Below are 21,788 nucleotides of genomic sequence, written 5' to 3' on the forward strand. Positions count from 1 at the left end.
GGCATAAATAATCACAACACAGTTACAGAGTTTGGGAAAGCTTGGCAGCATTTTATTTTCTATGAAAGTCTTCATGTTAAACCTTGGCAAACAGGTCCTCATTTAGATTCCCAATAAATCATGAGGACCTAAAAATGTGTTATTCTGATATCCATGACAATGGAAATTATCTGAGATGTGATTGAGCTTATCTGAGATAGTGAAAGCCTTGAAACTTAGTACATAATTTTAGAGACACTATTAACTGTGTGTTAAGCTTTTGAGTAATTAATGTATTGATAAATCTCCAATCATGTTAGACAAGTATCATTTTTCTGAAACCAAAATTGCACTTGAAAGCATATTAGAAATAGATTATGGCCATTATTTTCTCCATACTGTGAGTATTATCTGCTTTACCTTTCAGTTCTAGGGTAGGTCATACAAATATTTATAGAATGTATAGTTTCACATGGAGCACAGGTTTATGCTAATAGATACAGCAGTGTCCCATATTTTCATGACACGTTAACAATTAAATAATTTTAAAAATTTCTCTCTGCAAACTAAGCTTAGAATGTTTGGAAAAATACATCTTCACTATCATTAACAAATATTCATCAATCATTAATAAACTACTTAATTGTGAATATCGCATGGTGTTTTTCCTTACTGCAATTTTCTTGTGGCATTTTGCTATGTCTATGGCACCAGACTGCTTGCAGATGGAGACACATTTCCATTGCTTTCTTCAGAAAATAAAGACAGATTGAAAAAATTTCCCAGTAAGATAAAATATTTCTTGTTCAGTCTAAATTCTGGTTTATATTCTAAAAAATTTAAGATTTAGACATGATTGTGTTCAGTTTTCAACTGATCATCACCAACATCAATTGGCTACTTTCTATATGAAGTCACTTTAAGTGCTTACACAGACAACCACATTTAATCTTTAAAGCAACCACATGAGGTAAATGCTATTATTTCCATTATAAGATGAAGGAAAAAACATTTAAAAAATTAGTTTTCCCATGGTCCATAGCTTTTATATAGCAGAGTTGGAACTCTATAATACATGCATTTGATCATTCTAATTACCTCCCCCAAAATGTATGTGGTATAATTTTCTATATTAGAATAGTTCCTTATTGTGTAACTATAGTATTAGCTCTACAATAAAATTGTCTAATTATATATTAATTCTGTACTCAGTCAAGTAATAAATAAAAAAATTCTTGTTTGAGAGATACTATTAGACAATATACTTAATATGAGCGAAAAATGTGTAAGATACAGTTCCTCCTCTCAAGGAATTAATAAAATGGAAAAGGCTATGGATTATTTGCTCAGTAATAACCTGATCTCAAAGGTTCTGATTTTCTTTTTAAAGTACTGATGAGGGGCACCTGGGTGGTTCAGTGGTTGAGTGTCTACCTTTGGCTTAAGTTGTGATCCCAGGGTCCTGGGATGGAGTCCTGTATCAGGCTCCCTGCAGGGAGTCTGCTTCTCCATCTGCCTATGTCTCTGCCTTTCTCTGTGTGTCTCTCATAAATAAATAAATAAAATCTTAAAAAAAAAATAAAAAAATAAAAGTACTGAGAATTCATCGTTCATTATATGGAATAATATGATGTAATGATTACATAGTAGTCATTATCAGTTATAACTACATTAAATCCTGATTTTGTCAGTAATTAGTCAAGTGTTCTTCAGAAGTCATTCAAACTTTTAGGTCTCACTTTCCTCACCTTTACTATAAAAAGTTTGACCACAGGAATGGTTGCCAAAGTTCTTTCTCCCTTTGAAATACGTTTGAAAAATTGATGCCATGCTAAAGCTATTTTGGATACTGGCAAGCCAACCTTAAATTTTTTCCCAGAGTGGTTCTCTTTTATGTCAGCATTTTCTGACTAATCTACCATTGTGGAAACACATTTCCTAAGATAAAACAGAAACTGAGATACAAAACAATAAATGATATTTAACAAGGGAACATGAACATTACACATATTTGCTTCCTAAAGACACAAACATCTACAGGAAACCTATAGATTTACATTAATATGTATACAGGAGATGATCCTGATTTCAGAAGGCAAATATAGAAGTTAGTACCTTCAAATTTGAAGTATTCAAGAACAGGAGGTAGAAGATTAAAGTGAAATGAATGCCCTTTCCAGCACTTTATTAGCTGTACTAGAACCCTGTCATATGGCTCTCTCATTCCAGGCTATGATACATTCTCTGGGGAAAACCACTCTTTCAGAGTTGTGTGCTACTTGGAACCCTCTTATTCTGAATTCCACTAAACAGTAGGTTATATAATGGGAATGAAAAGTTGTTTTCACTCACTCAACCAAAATCAATACTGAGATGTTACTGTGTGCAAAATAGTGTTCTAGGCATCAGGAGGGAATCCGAGTGTCATAGACATGATTTCTGTGGCTGTTCTCCCAGGGAGCAGCGGGGTCCTTTCAAGTTGTCAGCATTGACGGAAGCTGACAGAACATTTAAGGAAGCAAAGACCACCAACTGCCAGGTACAAGTTATGGTTCACATAGTGGGAAACCAAAAGAAGGAATCAACTAAATTTTGGAACAACAAGAGATCTGAGTCTGTGCACAAAAATTAAAGTCTGAGAGAGCTTTTCTGCAAGTAGTGATAAACAAGAGAAGTGTGGTCATAAAAATACAGTCATTCAGTTTAAGTCTTTGTCTTTCACTGGATTTACAGAATGTGACTATAAAAACAAATTGCTTGATAATTTGATACATATTAAAATAAGTAATATTCTTTTCAGTCTGCTGACATTATTCAAAACTTTTTGAGAACTCCTCAATTGGAATTGCCTTAGGACCCTGCAACATAATGGAGTATTCTCAAAAGTAGTAATTCTTCCATTTTGGAGAATGGGCTCAATTTTTAAAGTAAGCCCACAGTCACAGCCAAGCTTGGTGAATAAGGTTGATTACCTAAGTTAGTAATATTGCTCTTGTTAAAAATAAAACGTGCTTCTAAAGAAAGGAGTCTTAGCTTATCTTCCCTATATGTATGCATATTTTGATTTTGCTACTTCCCTATTTGTTGAGTTTCATGATTGGCATAAACTTTTCTCCTCCATCTTAATTATGTGCAAATCTGGCTCTTCAGAGTTAGCCTCAATATCCCTCAAACTTTCCCAGCCTCTGTGGGAAACATTTTTTCCAGGTCTTGGAGCCTAACACCTTGAAGCATTTAAGTTCCTCGCTTCTGATATGATTTCTTAAAATGTAACACACTTTATCTGATTATGTAAGAAATACATGTTCATTGCAGGAAACCATGAAATTTAGAGAATCACGAAGATGGAAAGAAAACTCTTGTATTTTTACCATTTGAAGAACTGAATATCTGTATTTCAGTATATGGTCTTTCAATTTTCTATACTTCTCTCTTCCTCTCACACACATCTATCTCCTTCTTTCCTTTCTTTCTACTTTCTCTCTCTCTACTGCTTACAATGTTTTTTTTCTTACTACACTATGATGTTTCCTTTGTAGCAATCCAGTCGGACCCTCTTTTACTTTGAGGTACAGCCTAACGCGTTATTCATGAGAATGGGCAATCCAATTGAAGACATTTGGAGTGATTCACTAGTGTGGCCTCTTACATTAAAAATGAAAGCAGAAGGATGTTTCTACTTTAACTTTGGATTTTGGTCCAGTTTCTTTCCTGTGGTAAGAAAACTCCCAATTGAAATAAACCCTTTGCCTCAGAAATGGCTGTTTACTATGTGACTTGTAAAATCACATATCATCTGTTCTCTTTAACAATTTATGGCTGGGCGGGAACAGTACCGAAATTTCCATCATGATGCTGCTTGCCACCCTGCTTGGGAGCAGATGGTAAGTATTTACTGTGAATGACCTTTTTTTTTCTTTAATTTTTATCACTTAGAGTACTTCCCTGCAGCAGTACCATATGTTGCACACAAAATGCAGTGGTTACTGGGTTATTATTTACAACGGAGCTAGAAGGCATATACATTTCATGGATTATAAGTAGGAATTTGTCTGAATTACCAACTTGATGTTATATTTCAAACAAGTCCATAACTAGGTTATGACGTCATAACCTCAAACATACATGACCAGTCTTGATAGATTCTGTTAAACTTTTTCTGCCAAAATAAAAAAAAAAATTCCTGCTTTCATGAAGGAAGCTATCACAGAAACAGTGCCTTAGGAAAACAGAATTGTTGATTTATGCTGAAATTCTAAATTATGATGTGGACCTCCATGCAGGAATATTGGAATATGACATTTTTATTGAGGAACTCTGCTAAAGAGCAGAAACTAAAACAAAAACAAGAAATAAAACTAAAGGCCAAAGTACTATAATTAAGAAACTGTCATCTTATAATAGGAATTTAACATCACTATAGCATCATTAAGTAACACTGGAATCTGAAAGGGATATGAAGATCATCTGTTCCATTTTAGTCAAGTTCAAGAAACCTGTATTGAACTCTTAATCCATGTCAGGTATTGCTCTAGGGATACAAAAATGAATGATGCAGAGCTTCAATTTGGGGTTGAGATGCTTATGAGTAGAAAGACTCTAGTGCAGATAGTACTAGGGAAGAAGGTATATAGGAGCACAGCAAACCTCTTAGTCATACTGAAGAGCTGAGACAAGGTAGGGGTAGATAAGCCTTCCTGGAGAAGATGATACTATGAAGGAAGAGGAGGGTGTTGCCAGGTGAAGAAAGAGAAGTGGGAACATCAACCAAGGCACAAATGCTCAATTTGTATAGAATGATAAAGATTGCAAAAATGTTGATGCCACATCATAGGATAAATGACCAATTTTCACATTATATATTTTATTTAATTATTATAACCCCAAATTAAACCAAACCCAAACCCAAACCAAAACCAAGAACAAACAACAGGGCTAAAATAGCAATAGAATGAAAAATGTAAAAATCAATGAGTCTGAAAAAACTTAATGAGTCTGAGTTATGCTTCTGTATGCTATGTGATAAATAATTGTTTAGCACAAACCAGACCATGATGTTTGATTTTTGAATCAAATAAACTATGAGTGAATAAGTGAATGAATGAAGGTAAGATGAGATTGTTGACTAAGAGCTCTGCATTTGAATGTAAAAATAGTCAAGAAAGTAAATTAATACTATATTCACAATTACCACTTCGTAAGAGTAACAGTCGTTGTTAAACTGTCTACATAATTCATCTTTACAATGAGTAAATGGAACATAAATTCGTAAATTTTCTAAATGTTCTTCTTCCTACTATCTACCATTAGTCTTTACTCATGACTCTGTAAGACTGCCATAGACTATGTCTAAAAGAATGTAAAGAAAAATGTTTAGTAGATGATAGAAGACATATTCTGTGAAATCTGAATTTATTCAGATGAGGATATTTTCATTCTTTAAAATAACACTGGGTCAGAAAAAAGACTTAGGAATTTAAAGGTTTAACATTTAACATTCATATTATCTACCATTTATAGGTGTGATTATGGTTTTTTCCCTCATTTTTATTCTTTACATACTGTGTATCACCACATTCTATGATAATAATGATATTGGGGCATGAACTTGTGCATGTTAAAAGAAAAATTAGGGGTGCCTAGGTGGCTCAGTCAGTTAAGTGTTTAACTTGCCTTCAGCTCAGGTCATGTTCTCGGGGTTGTGACACTGAGCCCCTAGCCAGGCTCTGCGCTAGGCATGGAGTCTGCTTAAGATTCTCCCTCTCCCTGTCCCTCTGCCCCTCCCCCTCCCTCTTGTGCACACACACATGCATACATGCTCTTCTCTCTAAAAAGAAAAGAAAGAAAGAAAGAAAGAAAGAAAGAAAGAAAGAAAGAAAGAAAGAAAAAAGAAATACATAAAGAGAAAGGAAGAAAGAGAGAAAAGTCTTATTCTCACTTTGTCCAATTAAAATAAACTATATAGCCAAATAAAAGTATATTTAAAGATGCAAATGATACTCTCATGTACCTGTATTTGTTCATGCAATTTCCCCCAGGAATTTTTTGTTTAAATCTATGGCTAGAGTTTAAAGATAGGCAAATAGATGGAGAGACACATAGATATAAAAAAGAATTCATGTAAAGAAAGTATTTTCACGTAAACAAAATAAAGTATGTTAACTACTGATTGTGTTCGGGAAATAAAATGTTCTTCTCAAGGCATTCTTTCAGTTTTCATTTTGCAGGCATCTTCTAAATGATACAGGCTCTCCATAATTTCTTGCTGCCATATTCCCAATTATATCAGTCTAGATTTGGCTCACAGGAAAAAAAGCAAGCAAGAAAAAAAAAAAGGTGTATGGGGGGGGAGGGAAGAACTAAGATCATTGAGTTCTTCCTATGTGCCACTCACTGGCTTCTTTATTCATTAATCTCACCTAATCCTCCCCAGCACTCTTTTTTTTTTTTTTAAGATTTTATTTATTTATTCATGAGAGACACAGAGAAAGAGAGAGAGGCAGAGACACAGGCAGAGGGAGAAGCAGGCTCCATGCAGGGAGCCCGATGTGGGACTCGATCCCAGAACACCAGGATCATGCCCTGGGCTGAAGGCAGGCCCCAAACCACTGAGCCACCCAGGGATCTCCTGCCCAGCCCTCTTGAGACAGGCATGAACCTTATACCAAGGACAGTGGAGATAAGGAGATGATGACATTGATGCACAAAAAGGGGGTCTCTTGCATATACTGCTAAAGGCAGAACCAAGGCTTTAGCTCAGGCAGTCTCAATTTTCAACTCAGGCTCATAACCACTGTGCTCTCCACTGCATTCCCCAAATGACATGATATTAACTAGAATTTAATGTTGTTAAAACAAAAGATCATCACTTAATAAGGCATGCTCCAGCACAAGCTCCCTTCCTGCTGTCTCTCACCATACTGAATGATGGTTCCTTTGGCTTAATATTCAGGAGATGATATCCGGCTGCTTTAATACCTTGTTTTGCATTTTGTCCCTTCTATGTGAACATAAACCATTTAGACCAAGTAATAAAGAATAACGTAAAGATGTATCTACATAGCCCTAGGTTTGATTCACTTTGCCTGCTCATATTTTTTTTTTTTTCACTGTTTCAATAACTTCAATGCTTAGGTCTTGTGCTACTTGCAGTTGAATGGAAGTGTTAATTCATGTCAGAATAAACTTATTCAGTCAAGAAGATAACTACACTTATAAAAAGACTGCACCAAATCTGAATATTTCACTCCAATACAATGTTAGTCATGCAGATAGACACAGTTTATACTCTCTTTGTGAATCTGTTTCTCAGTCTGTGCATTAAGGCAGTATTTTCATAATGTCATCTGAATATAAAATTACATTAAACTATAAAAATATAGCTAAAAATTCTGCTATAAAAATAATGACATTGTTAAACACAGTGTAATTAATGACTGTAAGAAATCTCAAGTAAATTGCTTGCAGTGTGTGATGTTTTGGTGTTTCTTGGTGAAAAACTGTAATTTCCTCCTTCTATGGCACTTTTTCATATAATTTCTTCTGTTTCTACATGAAGGGAATGGTTCATCTCTGAGACAATGAATTCTGGACTACGTTGGACTAGGAATTAATCCTCTTTGGTTCCCCTACACCAAAAAATGAATTATACAACATATGAAGTCTTTTTTATGTGGAAGATTACTTTTCAGAACAAAATATTCTCAAATTGCTCTTAAATATATTTAATCACTGTATATAGTTCAAAATTGGTGACTTTTCTTTTCTGTATTGTTGGTTAATAAAATAAATATTACTTCCCTTTTTCCCCTCTCTTAAATATACCATTTCTATATCTGTATGACGTTTGTGATCTATCTTGAAAACGTGCTCTCTTGACAAACATTTTTTGATTTAGCCTAGACTATGTGTGTACAAGTATTAGCTTATAAAAGACTAGACGTTTTTTATTTGAACTTTTGTTTAAAAAACAATTTTTCCTCATTGTTTACCACATAATGCTGGGTGTTTAAAGTTCTCCATGATTCACCTCAAACGTATCTATCTGACCATCTAGTCTACCACATCCCTTGCTGTATCCTACACTCTAACTAAACTGGACCATTGGCCTAAACTTTGACCTCTGCTTTGTGTTTGGGTTCCTGCTGTCCCTATTGCCTGAAATGGTTTTTCTGGACATTGCTACTTGCCCCAATAATACTCATTGTTCAAGATTCATCTCAAATATTACTTTCTACAATAGTGCAAGAAGTAATGTTTTCCTTCTCTGAATTTCCATAGCTTTATAACATTATAGTGATAATAATGGCAAACAGTTATAGAGTACTTACTATGGGTCAGTCACTGTTCTGGGCAATTTACATGTAGTAACAGATTTACTCCTCACAGTAACTCTATGAAGTAGGTATTATCTGGTATTATAATGGTATTATCACCACTATATGGATGGAGAAACTGAGGCACAGAGAGGTAAGATTTGAACCCAGACCCTCTTATTCCTAGCCACTATGGTCCTTTGCACACTTCCCTATGGTATTTATGACATTGTATTTCATACATTTTATTGTGCACATATTCTCACTTCTGTTTAACTATAGAATAGCTTCTAGTTTCAAGATTCAATGAAAGGTTAGTGCCTTTGCATGGTTCTGGGTTCTTAAAATTGAGGCTCCTACTTTCCACTGGATATAAGGTCACACAACTGACCAAGTCAGAAGATGTATCCTAAAAGGCCCATGGCTGGTATTTCAACTTATTCTTCAAGAAATAGGATTGTGCTACTAGTTACATTTCATGACAAAGACAGTGTGTAGGAAGCATAATTGCAACTAATACTGTACTACAATAATGTAAAAACAAATGAGTTTGTGTTGATATTCTCTGTGAACACCCTTGTGTAAATTTCCCAGAACAAAAGTCATGAATATATATATTTTAAAAACTTACAATATATGGTAGGCATAATGATGTCACTTTCCATCTCACTGACAGGATTCTTCACCAGGCAACTGTAATTCCCTATGTCTTCTTTGGTCACTGGAGCAATATGAAGGGTATTGTTTTGCAGAGAAAAAGAGGTGGTAGAGCTGGAGTGGACAGGCCTTTCGTTTTTTAGCCACTGATAAACCAGCCGGGTACCTCCTTCCACGAGGCATGTCAGGGTCATGTTCCCCACATACTCCACAGCTCCAGAGGAAGGCTGAGTCTGTACCACTGGTTTTGTGACAGGATCTGCAATATCAAAAGAGATAGAAATGATTTTTGCTACCATGGAATTATAATACAAGTCTGTGTGGTCTTTCACATACCAAACCTGGGGAAATGATTCTAAAATTTTACATTTTTATAGATGTAGACAGTTCAGAAAATAATTAAATATCAATAAAAAATAATTAATGGAAAATGCAAAATAACAAAATATAAAAATATCGTTTATATTCTAGAATGTATTCTTCAAGGATTTTCTAATGAAAACCTTTAGTTTATAGATAATGCAGTTAGTGTATTATCTTATTTCCTGTTTATTGTACTTTCTCCCACACCATAAAGGTATATGCTCACGGGCAAAGTTTACATGGTATTCCCCTCTCTTGATTTGTTTTAATGTCCCAAGAATAGCTGTTTGGGTTAGATGAACCTAAATTTTTATCCACCATCTGTAAAATATATAGCTCATATATATTATACTCAGGAAATATTAAGGGAAAGTTTTAGATAATCACATTTTCACCACTTACATTTCTTTTTCTATATAAATGAACTAGTGATATGTTTCAATTGCCATGCAACATTATGTTAGTCACTTTACAAACCAAACCAGTCAACATTTCAACACTGACTCAATTTCAAAACAGGATAAAATGTTATTGCAGCTTTATCCCATTGGAGATATAAAAGACAAATCCAGTAGTAATTTCTGTTGGAACTTAAGTCATGGAAAAATAGTTTTATGTCATGAATCTGGTACATGATGTTATCTGTCAAATGAACAAATTTCCATGAATGAGTAAATATTTCTTCCCTGAGCCTTAAATGTAAAATTATTGGGTCGTAGTTGGAATTATATAAGTATCCACAAATATTTTCAGGAAACTTCATTAATCTTTGAAGTTCTTGGCTTTGTTTGATAAAGAGTTACACAGCAGTCAGTGATAAAATGAAGAGGGCTTTATATCTAGCAATGTTTCTCTGCTGCATTTTGGAGAGATATATGTTTAATAATCTTCTATGCATCTTCACAGGACTCAGAGAGGGTGAGATGATATATAAGTGAGAAATGATTGGTTCCAATATTTAGATTTCAATTTCCTATCGAGATTTAAATTGGGGTTGATGCTTCTCTGTAGGTAAATTCCTCTTGACTCATGTACACATTTTCCCACATGGAAATATGTGCATTGAGAAATAAACAGATCCAGTCCTTCAGCCCAGAGACTATAGAAGAGAATGAAAAATAAGAAGAAAGTAAATTGAAATAATTTGCAAGGGACCTAAGTAGTTCTGAAGCCTCCAGTTTTTCTTAAGATGGGTATAATCAACTTGTCCATTCAATTTAATCCTTTAGAGTCCCAGGCAAGAACAAAGGATGTGTAGCTTTTGTGTATATTATTGTGATTTAAAAAGAAAAATAAGTTGTGTACATTTATTACACAGGAAAAGCTTATGTTTCAAATATCTCTGTGTAGAAACAGATGTGGTATGAGATAAGTCAAATAAGTAATGTCAAAGGTCTTCTATGGGGAGAACCAATCAGAATAGGCTGCCTTAAACAGTGTGACTCACATGTGGAAGTTTCCCAGGAAGATATTTTGCATAGGCCCTAAACCCCTATTAAAACATTTTAGTTGCATTTCCCCAAATAGATCCAATTTTACGATATATTAACCTGCAATGGAATGTTCCAGTTAGTTTTGGGGAGAGGTAGGATACTACCTGGGAGAAATTCATTAACATTTTCTCCTTTTCTCTTTTCATAGTTGCTGTGTAGGCATCTGCTTCCACATCCTGTGCCTCTGCTCCTCTCAGTCTTTCTGCTGTCTACTCATTTACTCCACACACACACTGAATGCCTACTAAAGTCCAGCATCAGCTTTTAAGTGCTGAGGACAAAGCAGTAAACAATACAAAGTCCCTGCTCCCATGAAACTCTTATTCTAGGTGGGGGAGAGAAAAAATAATCAAATAAAAATATATGACACCTTGGTGGAAATAAGTGCTGTGAAAAGAATAAAGCAGAACTCAAGATAGATAGTAACTCTCTTTTTTTTCCCTCTCTCTCTCTCTTTCTGTTTGGGGGAATCTCTCTCTCCATCTCTCTCTCTCTCTCTTTCTTTCTCTCTCTGTGTTTGGGGGATTGAGGTTATACTTTATAAGGCAATCAGGAAGACTTTGGTAGATAAAGTGACATTTTGTCTGAGACCTAAAGGAAATAGGGGAGGAAACAATGCTACTATCTAGGAGAAAAGGAGTCTAGGTAGACTGAATCAAAGGCCCTGAGGTATAAGTGTGTTTGATCTGTTGTAGGAAAAGCTAGGAGGGCAGTATGGTCAGAACAGAATGAGTGAGGGGGAAGGGAGGTAGGAAACAGAGTCAGACAGATACTGGGTATGCTGAAAGGGATCATGTGGGGCCTTGTAGGACATTGTTAGTACTCTGGCTCTTATTCTAAATGGGATAGAAAGCAATCGCAGAATTTAAGGCTGCGGGAGGCAGGAGTAGAAGCAGGGAGGTCAGGTGGTGGCTATTAAGGATAGTCCAGGCCAGAGCTGGTGGTAGGGTTGAGACGGGCAGTAGAGGGAGTGGAAAGAAGTGCCTGAACTCTGCATTTTGAAGGTAAAGCTGACAGTGATAACTTGTGGACTGGATGGGGTGTGAGAGAGGGTCAATGGTAATGGCAAAGTTTTGCCCTGAGCAACTGATGGAATGGAGTTGGTATCTGCTAAATTGGAGGAAATTTTAAGTAGTAACCTGTTAAATAGGCTTTAGGGGAAAAATCAGACGTTGGGATTTGGACATAATATATTTCAGGAATGCTACTTATATACCTCAATAAGGAAACTAAATGTATGAAATTCAGCTGACTCCATATTCCCCCAGAGGACATTTCCAGCAACTTCCATGGCTCCTTCAGTACAGTCCTGGAGCAAGTCTCATCCTCCCCCAAATGGTGTATCAAGATAAAAGTATTCATGTGACAAAAACAGGGCTCTTCCCAAGGTATGTTCTGATATTGAGAAAATAAAATTTCTTCCATCTTATTATATCAGCAACTTTATCCTTGATGGTTTCCAGGAAAACAAATAATAAGTTCTGCTTATTGCTTATCTTTAGTTGGGCACTATGCATATACTTTTTTTTTACTATGCATATACTTTACATGTGTGTATTATTTAATCTTCAGAAAGCCTCATGAGATAGATAATGTAACTTGTGCCATGAGACACTAAGGCTTTGGGTTAGTTAATCTGCCCAAAGTTACAGAGCCAGGACCTAAAGCCCAGGTAGTTTAATCTCCTGAGCTGTTACTAATTGCCATGCTACCCAGCTGCCCATGTCACTTATAGTGGACTCACCATCAACGGTCACTTGGATCTTCTGGCTAGCTGATAGAGTTCCATTTCCCTGAATGTTGACCTTCACAATGTAATTGCCTTCATCGGTGAACTGCAGTGGGTTGATGAGCAGAGATGCATTGGGTGGCATCATGGTGAACTTGTGTTGGTATTCCAAATCAGGAACCACAGACTTGTTCACGGAGCTCAGTAAGTATTTGGGCATCGTGTGGGTTCTCTCAAACAGCCATATGATCTGGATGTCTGATGCTGGAGTGTGGAATCCATAGTGCACGGGAAGGTAGAGGGCCTGACCCCTGATGCCATGAACGGTGTGTGAGGGCACTGCCACTTTCAGCCCTGAGCAAGCACCTGCTATGAAGGAAAGGAAAGTCATAATGACCCTGAGCCACATTTCACAACCTAAGGGGCAATAAAGACAGAATCTGATCTGGCGATAATGCTTGCAAAGAAGAGAGGCTTCTAGGTACTGACCATTCTAGGACCTGTACAGGTAAATATTTGTCTCTGAAACCTTCTGTATTTTAAAAACTCCACCCAAAGACTATGTTGATTCAATGGCTTCTTTAAAGTCAAGATGAAAAGGAAAAGCAGAAGTTATTATCTATGACTGTTAAAGAATAATGGGAAAAGGAGAACTGGGAAAGATTATTAGTTCTAAAGTCCAGTGAAACTTCTAAAAATTATGAAATTGTGTTTGAATCATATCGTATCCTAATTAAACTCTGTGATTCTAGAAACACTTGAGAAGCTACTTCCTCTTCAGAATCTCCCTCCAAAGTCTTCTGCAATGGCTTACTAGTCCATTATTAGAAGTTTTCCCCTTTAGCCAAAGGCTTGTCACATGGAAATATCCCAAGGAGAATGGCATTAGATCATTAGGATTCATGATCAGTCATTCTTGCCCAGAAGCGTGAATCTGGTTGGCGTGTTTGAGGGATAGCAAGAGGCAGAAATAGAGGGAGCAGAGGGGAGGAGGGGGAAGAGAGTGGTAAGACATGAGGTCAGCAAGGTGGCTGGGGACAGATCAGGCAATATCTTAGGATCATGGCAAATCTTTTGGCAGTTTTACACTGAGTGAGATGGGGGTGAAACTGGAATTTTGTGAGCAGAGAGGGATATAATCTTCATTTTTTTTTTTTTTGTATAATCTAGCAACTGTGAGAATAGAACAATTTAGGGACAAAAGCAGGAGCAGGGAGACCACTGAGGAGGTGACTGCAGTAAAGTAGGCAAGAGATGTTTGTACTATAGACCAGTGTGGTAGTAAAGATATTATGAGAAAGGCTGAGATGCTAATAGGATTTGATGACACACTCACGTGAAATACAAGAATCAAAGAAGAGTCAAGAATGATTCCAAGGTTGTTAACGTGATCAACTGGAAGAATGGATGCCAACTAAGAAATTAACCATGGGGAAGCCTGGGAACAATAGATTTTTGTGAGGCAGAGTAGGAGTTAATTTTGGACACGTTCATTTGAGTGCCCATTTGACATCAAAGAGGTAATATTGAAAAGATATACTGGGGATGAAAGCCTGATTAATGTGGGTTTAAGAGAGAATGAGAGCCAGGGGGGCCTTAGGGCATGGAGCTCTGCTCAAAGCATGGCCCTGGCTTCCAGCCTCCTACCTACCTGTGTGGTTTGGGCCCATGTAGTCACTGCTATGTATGCAGGTTTCTTCTTATTCTCTTGCCCCTGGAGATTTCCACACTTTTACCTTGAGCCATGATACATATATTGAAAATTTATTTAGCACTTCTAGTATTTGCAATTAAGAAGAGGATCTTCCTTAGTTCAGACTACCATGTTGCTGGAATCCTAAATTAAAAGCTATGTGTTTTGATACCTTCATTTTAAAAGGGAGCAATATACTACTGACAGCATATGAACATTTGAAATAGTGAAGGAAAGAATGGCAGGAATTTAAATGTGAAGTACTTTGAACAGTGAGGGAAAAAAGAAAGAACAGAAACTATATTCAGTGAGTATTGACAATTCTTCTGGGGAGTTTTGTTGTAAATGGGAACTGGAAAAATTTTCTTTTCTTTTTTTTAAACTTCATTTATTTATTCATGAGAGACACATACACACACACACACACAGAGAGAGAGAGAGAGAGAGAGAGAGAGAGGCAGAAACATAGGCAGAGGGTGAAGGAGGCTCCATGCAGGGAGCCTAATGTGGGACTCAATCCCGGGACTCCCAAGATCACGCCCTGAGCCGAAGGCAGATGCTCAACTGTTGAGCCACCTAGGCATCCCAAAATGTTCTTTTCTTTCTTCTCTGTTCCTTTGGATGGATGCTGAACATTATGTTTGTAGCTACTAAAATGATCCACTAGAAAGAGAAAACTTGATGAAGCTGAATATGGAATAAAAATCCTAGATAAGAAAAGAGATTTGGGCATAAATACAGATATCTTACAATTTCAATTTTCCCATATAAAAATGGTTATTTTCTTTGATCGCTTTTCCTTTTCATCTCTACTGGAAAGAAGGTCTTTAAGCTTTATCTAAGTGATGTTATAAAAGGCCATCAATAGGGGTGTCTGGGTGGCTCAGTCAGTTAAGTGTCTGCCTTCGGCTCAGGTCATAATCCCAGGGTCCTCAGGTCATGATCTCAGGGTCCTGGGAGGGAGCCCCATGTCTGTAGGTTCCCTGCTCAGTGAGGAGCCTGCTTCTCCCTCTCCCTCTGCAGCTCCTCCTGCTTGTGCGCGCGCTCTCTCTCTCTCTCTCTCTCTTAAATAAATAAATAAATAAATAAATAAATAAATAAATAAATAAATAAAATCTTAGGGAAAAAAAAGGCCATCAATATTAGGAAAGGAAAGGTAAAAAAGTCTGTGTGTATGATTTTTTTTGAGAAACTAAAAGAGGTAGGTCTGCTACTATGAGGAACCAAATTCTACCAACAGTAAATCTCTCTCTTACTTCCCAGGGTGGAGATGAGGGTAAAGATTTCCATCATTTTGGTCCTCAGTTAGCTGTTGGTAGAGAGTGAGACCTGGATCTGGCAGACAAGTTAGAAAACTTAGGAGAAAGCACAAAGATGAAGATCACAGGAAGTGAGTAGGAGAAGGAACTCCCAGGTGCTTACCTGAGACTGACTATATGAATTGAGAATTAGGTAACTCTATGGGCAAAATGAATATGTGCCTTATAGTCTCCTTGGACTCTGTATTTGTGATGGATTTTATAATTTTTTTTTCTGATAATGGGCTGTACCTGCACATTCATTTTAGTGATTTGGTCCATAACAAAGGAGTTACAAAGGTATGAGGATTCACTTCTGTTTTCTTTTCTGGCAAGTGTAAGAATGTTAGATTTGTAGTTGGCCCTAGTTTGAATCATTAGAAAAAGAAGGAACTGGTGCTGGGAATTCTAAAGAGGAGGTAAAGTGGATTATGCAAACGAGTAGTGGTTTCTGCAAGGAAATCATTAAGAGAAAAAAAGAGAAAGTAAATCTAGGACCTAGACCTAGTAATGCCTGTGATATGTGAAATAGGGACCAATAGAAGAAAGTGAAGTTCTTCAAGTCACAGATTGAGAAAGACACTGGGCATTTAGATGGGGGACCAGAAAAGGAAAATATTCCTCTTAACATATGTGTTACCTGTACAAAACAACATACATCTATATGTTTTTCATTGAAGTTGGGGGTAGGAAGTGCCTGACATAATCCTGGTACGCGAGAAACAAAAACATTTTTTTTAATACCCAGGATCAGTAACCTGAGATACATCAAATGTAATTTTCACTGTACTTATAAAGTGTGTTGCTGTCTCCTTTTATACCAGTGAATATGAAAGTATTTATGAGGTTTCATGGTTCACTCTTGGGTTTGGACTTCCTTGTCCTACTCTCACCATTCAGTCATAAATTCATCACTTGCAAATTGCTTTGAAATAAGAGATTTTAGGAACCTAATCTTTAAATTTGCAGAGAAATTTATGTATTTGACACTTTGATAAAGTTAAAAATCAGCTGAAATGCAAGGTCTTAGTAAAAGTTTACACACTAGGGATAAAATAGCAATTGGCCAGGTAAATGGCCTTAGATAAGTCATTTTAATTCTCTGGACCTCAGTTTTCTCATGCGTGAAAGGAGGGTAATATTAGATGAGGTCTAAGTGTCTTCCTACTCTTTACATTTTGTTCTTGACATCCTTAGATGCTTTTCTCAGGGTAGCAGCTATCTTACATTAGAAGGTGAAGGACCCATTTTTAATTGAGAGGGCCCAGAGAATTTTGAAGTATTGACTCTCAGGTTTTGGTCTGCTTACATTACAATCCCTGGATGTCCTTTAGTAAGATGGAAATTCTGTGGTTTTTTGCTCAGGAACTGTGAGGGATGGTGGGAATCCACATCATTGTCTTGAGAATGCACTGGAAAAAGCTGCATGGCTGCTGCCTTAAAACTCGGTAGTTGACTTTGACAGTGAGTTGTAGTTATAGATCGCCTGAATGCAATTCTGGCCAATCAGTTCTTGTTTGGGAAAGTCAGAAGTCCTTATTTATGTCTTTTTTCCCCCTTTTTTTTTGCTTTGTTTTTTGGAAAAGGGGAAGAACTGTTTTTCATCTACTCTTTTTTTTTTTTTTTTTTGTAGTTGTAGTTTAAAGTATAACTGAGATTTTATTAGTCAGAAAATTGTTGGGAGGCTCTTTACTACTATGGGGGGCTAGCACAACTAGAATAGAAAATGTTGGTGACTTTGGGATCTTGAATCAGAATATTGAGTCTTAAGTATGAAAAAACTAATTGGAGAGTCTATGACTGAAGTTATGGGAAGCTAATTTTATTTAATAAATGGTTAAATACAATACAAATAAGGCAGCCCAGGAATAATGAAACTATTTTAGAAGAAAATAACATTTTATATGTCATAATAATTGTCTACGGGGTGTGAACTAGTTCTTTGGGCTATTTTAGAAATTGTGTCATGTCATTGTGCCTTAAATAATACACCACTACCAATATCTCTGAATGCATTCAATATATATGACATCAAATCATATGAAATCATATCATTTAATTTTTTCAAATATATGTGGTTTTTCAAATATACATATGACAGAGATAGTGCAGCTATTACAATAGCTTTTTCCTTAGATTGCCTATACCATTTTATCAGATAAATTATAGATAGCAAGTTATAAGAATATCAGCAAATAATGTAATTTTCTTTATACAGTGTCTTATCTCAGCTACTAAAATATTTTCATTTTGTAGGAAAGAACCTATTGATATGATATAATCCTTACTTGTAGTGAACTTTAGTGAATAAACAGATAATTGGATACCTTCTGTACATCTTAAGAACACACTCTTTCGCCATTGCTGTATTTTGCACTATTGATGTGATGAAGCTATGCTGTCATACAGTAGTGTATTAACTTAAAAAAATTACCTTCATTTTGAGAATTTTTCAAGCTTTCTTTTCTAGGTGTATGAGAAAACCTAAAGAACTGAAGCTATTGATTTTAGAAAGTTAACCTCTGCATGAACAAATAAACCTTAGGAAAATAAATGATCAAAAATTGATGAAATTTAATTTCTTTTTGATATTCCAAATAATTGGACTCAAATAAAAATTCAATTTTATTATTAGATTCACTAACACCTACTTTTTAAATATAAAAAAGAACCCCCTCCCCAAAAAAGAAAACCCTTATAGACTTTTTGCATATAAGGCATTATGTTAACTTGGAGGAACATTAATAATCTGACGTACAACATTATAGCAATAATCTCCCTTTTAGAGACTTCCTTAAACTGTTTAACAATAGCACTATAAAGGAATGTCTGGTGTTAGGAAACACTTGAAGTCATATTGTAAAATTTATCTATATTCCAGCAACAAAAGACTCCCTAGACCAGTTTCACTGTATTGAATATAAACATCAAACTTCACAAAGTGACCTCTAGCTGTACCTCAAGATAGTTGGCATTTACTTCCCCTTTATCATGTATGATATTAGCAAGCATAACACAACTATTGTTGACTGAAAATAAACTCCTGTATCCTTAGGGAAAATAGAAATTATGTTGTGCTTTGAATAGACTTTAAAAGCTATATTTTGGGCTTCAAAAATTTTAAGATTTTTTTCAAAAAAAAAAAGAAAAACAGTCAGGTTTCTAATATTCTAAAGACAAAAAGATTTCCACATCACATATGGTCTTTACAACATACTATCAATGGAGAAAAGCGAATTTGCGTAAGAAAGACTTAAGGGATAACTTAAGGAACATGCTATTTCTTTTTTTTTTTTTTAAGGAACATGCTATTTCTATGTACTTTTGTACATTTTATTTTAGTCAAATTCCTCAAATAAATTGTCTTTAAGTTCTTCTTAAAGCCAATTTCAAAAATATTACTCATGAAATGACAGCATTCCCGTTGTTATAAAATTAAAAATAAGTGGGGACACTGACACACAGAATACTTTCAGAGCCCAGAAAAATGCTCAAAGATAAAACATCAGTTATGGTGATTGTTGATTTTTTCTAAAAACTCAAAAACTAAAAATCTATATAGGTTTGAATTTGACAACATCAACTCTGGGGCAATCATAACTATGGGAAACTCAAACACTTTCTAGAAAAATTTACAAACTGAACACCTCAAAATACGTGGGATATATAGTTACATATAATTTGAATAATAATCGCATTTACAATGAAAACTATAACAAAAGATAGTGAAAGCGAGGCTCTAAACTGCAAAAGGCTAAGACAAATTGCTTAGTTAATCCATTCTTAAAATTTAAAGAATAAAGTCTTTTTTGAGTCCCTATCTGTTGACTATAGACAAAGCAAGAAAGGAACTTGATTTTTAAAACTAATCAATAAGAAGAATGAGAAAGGGAACACCTGGTGAAAAAAAAAAAAGATGACATAAAAACAACGGGAATGTTAGAGAAAGACTCTTAAACTCTAAGAATGAAAAGACGAATAAAAGGAAAACAGTAAAGTCAAGAAAAAAGTAGTTAATAGGACTAGCCACTGGGCAAAGAGAAAGGCTAACGATATTTTGGAGAAATAATATTTTAACACATTTTCTCCCTATTGTGTATAAAATGTTTTTCGTAACTTTGAAAACTCACCTTTTCTCACATTTCATGATAGGTAATTTAAAATGAAGCAGTTTATCATAATTAAATCATTTTTATAAATTGTTATGAGTTTCACTAAAAACGGTCACAAATTCATGACCTATGTGAATATTTGCCAAAATAAAATGCATTAGAGACTATGAAATCTATATGTAAAGTTTGTAAAAAGAAGAAATTCATTAGGTTTTTTTTTTTTTTAAGGATTTTATTTATTCATTCATGAGAGACACAGAGACACTGGCAGAGGAAGAAGCAGTCTCCATGCAGGGAGCCTGTTGCAGGACTCGATCCCAGGACCCCAGGATCACGCCCTGGGCTGAAGGCAGGGACTAAACCCCTGAGCCTCCCAGGGATCCCCCTCACTGGGTTTTTAGAAGGTCTTAATGAGTGCTGTTGACAATAATTGCTGTTCTAAGAAAACCACAATCATCTGTTTATCAAACCTCATTTCTCCTAAATGTTCTTGCTCTTTGCTGGAACAAAGTGTGTTATTGTTCAAAAGGTTCTGAGCTGTTCTTCAATTATCTGAGTGAATCTACAGTTTAGAGCAAATATTTACCTTATGCTCACGATTAAAAACAAAACAAAACAAACAACAAGCTGAAACACAATTCATGCAGTGCCTTACCTAAGAGAAGGAAAGCCCCCAACTGTGCTGCTGAAGGACTCCATGAAAGCATCCTGTCCCTGCATATAATGCCCTGTTCCTGGTGGCAACGTGGTTCATGGACCAGCAGCTGCTGGTTTATTTGCTAGGGAAATTAGCAGTGAGGTAACAGACCCTATCCTGTCTCTTGCTTCTGTGATTTGAATACAGAATGAATGTGTATACAAAGGACAGAGGGAGTGGGAACACCTGTTACATGCTCTGCAAGAATAGAGGCTTATGACTTTAGAACAGCTTCTTAGCGGTTATCAGACTATCAGTAATTGTCAGTATATGTCATGAATCATTCTTGGTTATTAATCACGTGAAGGAAAATATCCTTTTGGGTGACTTTACTGAAAAACTGTATGCTTTCATAATGAGAGCATATTGTGAAATTTCCTGGAAAAGGTAAATTGGTTTCCTATCATGCAAAATTGTGCCATTATTTTTAAATTAAAATTCTTTTTCTGTGAACATTGAAGTATTTCATGTATCTCCTAAGGTTATAAATCATCATGATGTCATTAAGTAACATGTAAAAGTTATACCAAAGCGTCAAAACAGAGCACCCGAGTATCTTTTAAAATGTATTTTTTATGTATTGTTTTCCATTATAAACATCTGGCATGGTTTTATTCAATCTATGGATTCATGCTATTTTTAAAAGCAAACCGCAGGTGTGTTTCCAAGTGACAGTGAATCATGGACCATGCATAATTATAATGAAAACAGATAATATCTGAAGCCACATTTTCACAGCTAAAGCATAGAGGAAGTAAACCAATGGCCCAGAGAAGCTCTTGTCTCTGCTGAGGTGTCTGGGCTACAGCTTTTCAGCCTGACTTCTTCATTGCCATGGGAGCAGGAATTCTTAGCACTTTCACTTAATTTACTAAGTTATAAGTTAACTCCCATTTAATTTCATTTATTGCAAGAAGGCTCTAGTCTAAAGGTTCCACTACATAAAGTATATAGCAAACGTATGTAACATGAAGCATGTAACATAAAGCATGTAACCAAATTTGCATGAAATCAAGCAAAATTCTTTGCATAAATCATTTTTAACAGTAAAGGCTCACTAAAGGAGTTCAATGATAATAGGAAAAAAGACTATTCCTCAAGTATAAAGGTAAAAAAAAAAGGAATGATAGTTATTTTATAATCTAAGTTTGCAAACAGTTTTTGCATTAAGGCTCCCAACTTTTCCAGAAGTGCTCCTATAGGTAAAGAGAGTGAGTGACTTGGAAAACCTGAGGCCTCTTCAGAGTTCATTTTATAATTTCTCCACGATTCAGAAAAACAGCAAGAGCTTCCTCCCAGGTGATTATATCACAAATTTCTCTGTGCTATCTCTAAATCTTGGACATACATCTACTGTAGCACTTATCTCATTAACCTCATTAATTTTGCTGCATGTTTATTTTACTCTGGGCAACTCAAATACAGAAACCATTCTAATTAATTATGGATGCT

At 35.7% G+C, this 21,788-nt stretch overlaps 1 protein-coding gene across 2 annotated transcripts in view; it reads right to left on the bottom strand.

The window, feature by feature from the left end:
• The window catches only part of HEPACAM2 (HEPACAM family member 2), a 38,984-nt gene extending 18,468 nt beyond the window's left edge, over positions 1-20,516 (bottom strand). Inside the window, exons 1-3 of one of the 2 annotated variants that reach the window (XM_038556833.1) lie at positions 20,295-20,516; positions 12,552-12,905; positions 8,926-9,210 (exon numbers count right to left, since the gene is read on the bottom strand). In XM_038556833.1, the coding sequence (XP_038412761.1) occupies positions 8,926-9,210; positions 12,552-12,905; positions 20,295-20,346 (691 nt within the window). In that variant the 5' untranslated portion in view covers positions 20,347-20,516. Of the gene's footprint in view, positions 1-8,925; positions 9,211-12,551; positions 12,946-20,294 lie in introns of those variants that run through there. The other variant, XM_038556834.1, reaches the window with a different exon arrangement.
• Positions 20,517-21,788: the final 1,272 nt, after the last annotated feature.

This window comes from Canis lupus, chromosome 14 (assembly GCF_011100685.1).
Source record: "Canis lupus familiaris isolate Mischka breed German Shepherd chromosome 14, alternate assembly UU_Cfam_GSD_1.0, whole genome shotgun sequence".
Taxonomy (NCBI): domain Eukaryota; kingdom Metazoa; phylum Chordata; class Mammalia; order Carnivora; family Canidae; genus Canis; species Canis lupus.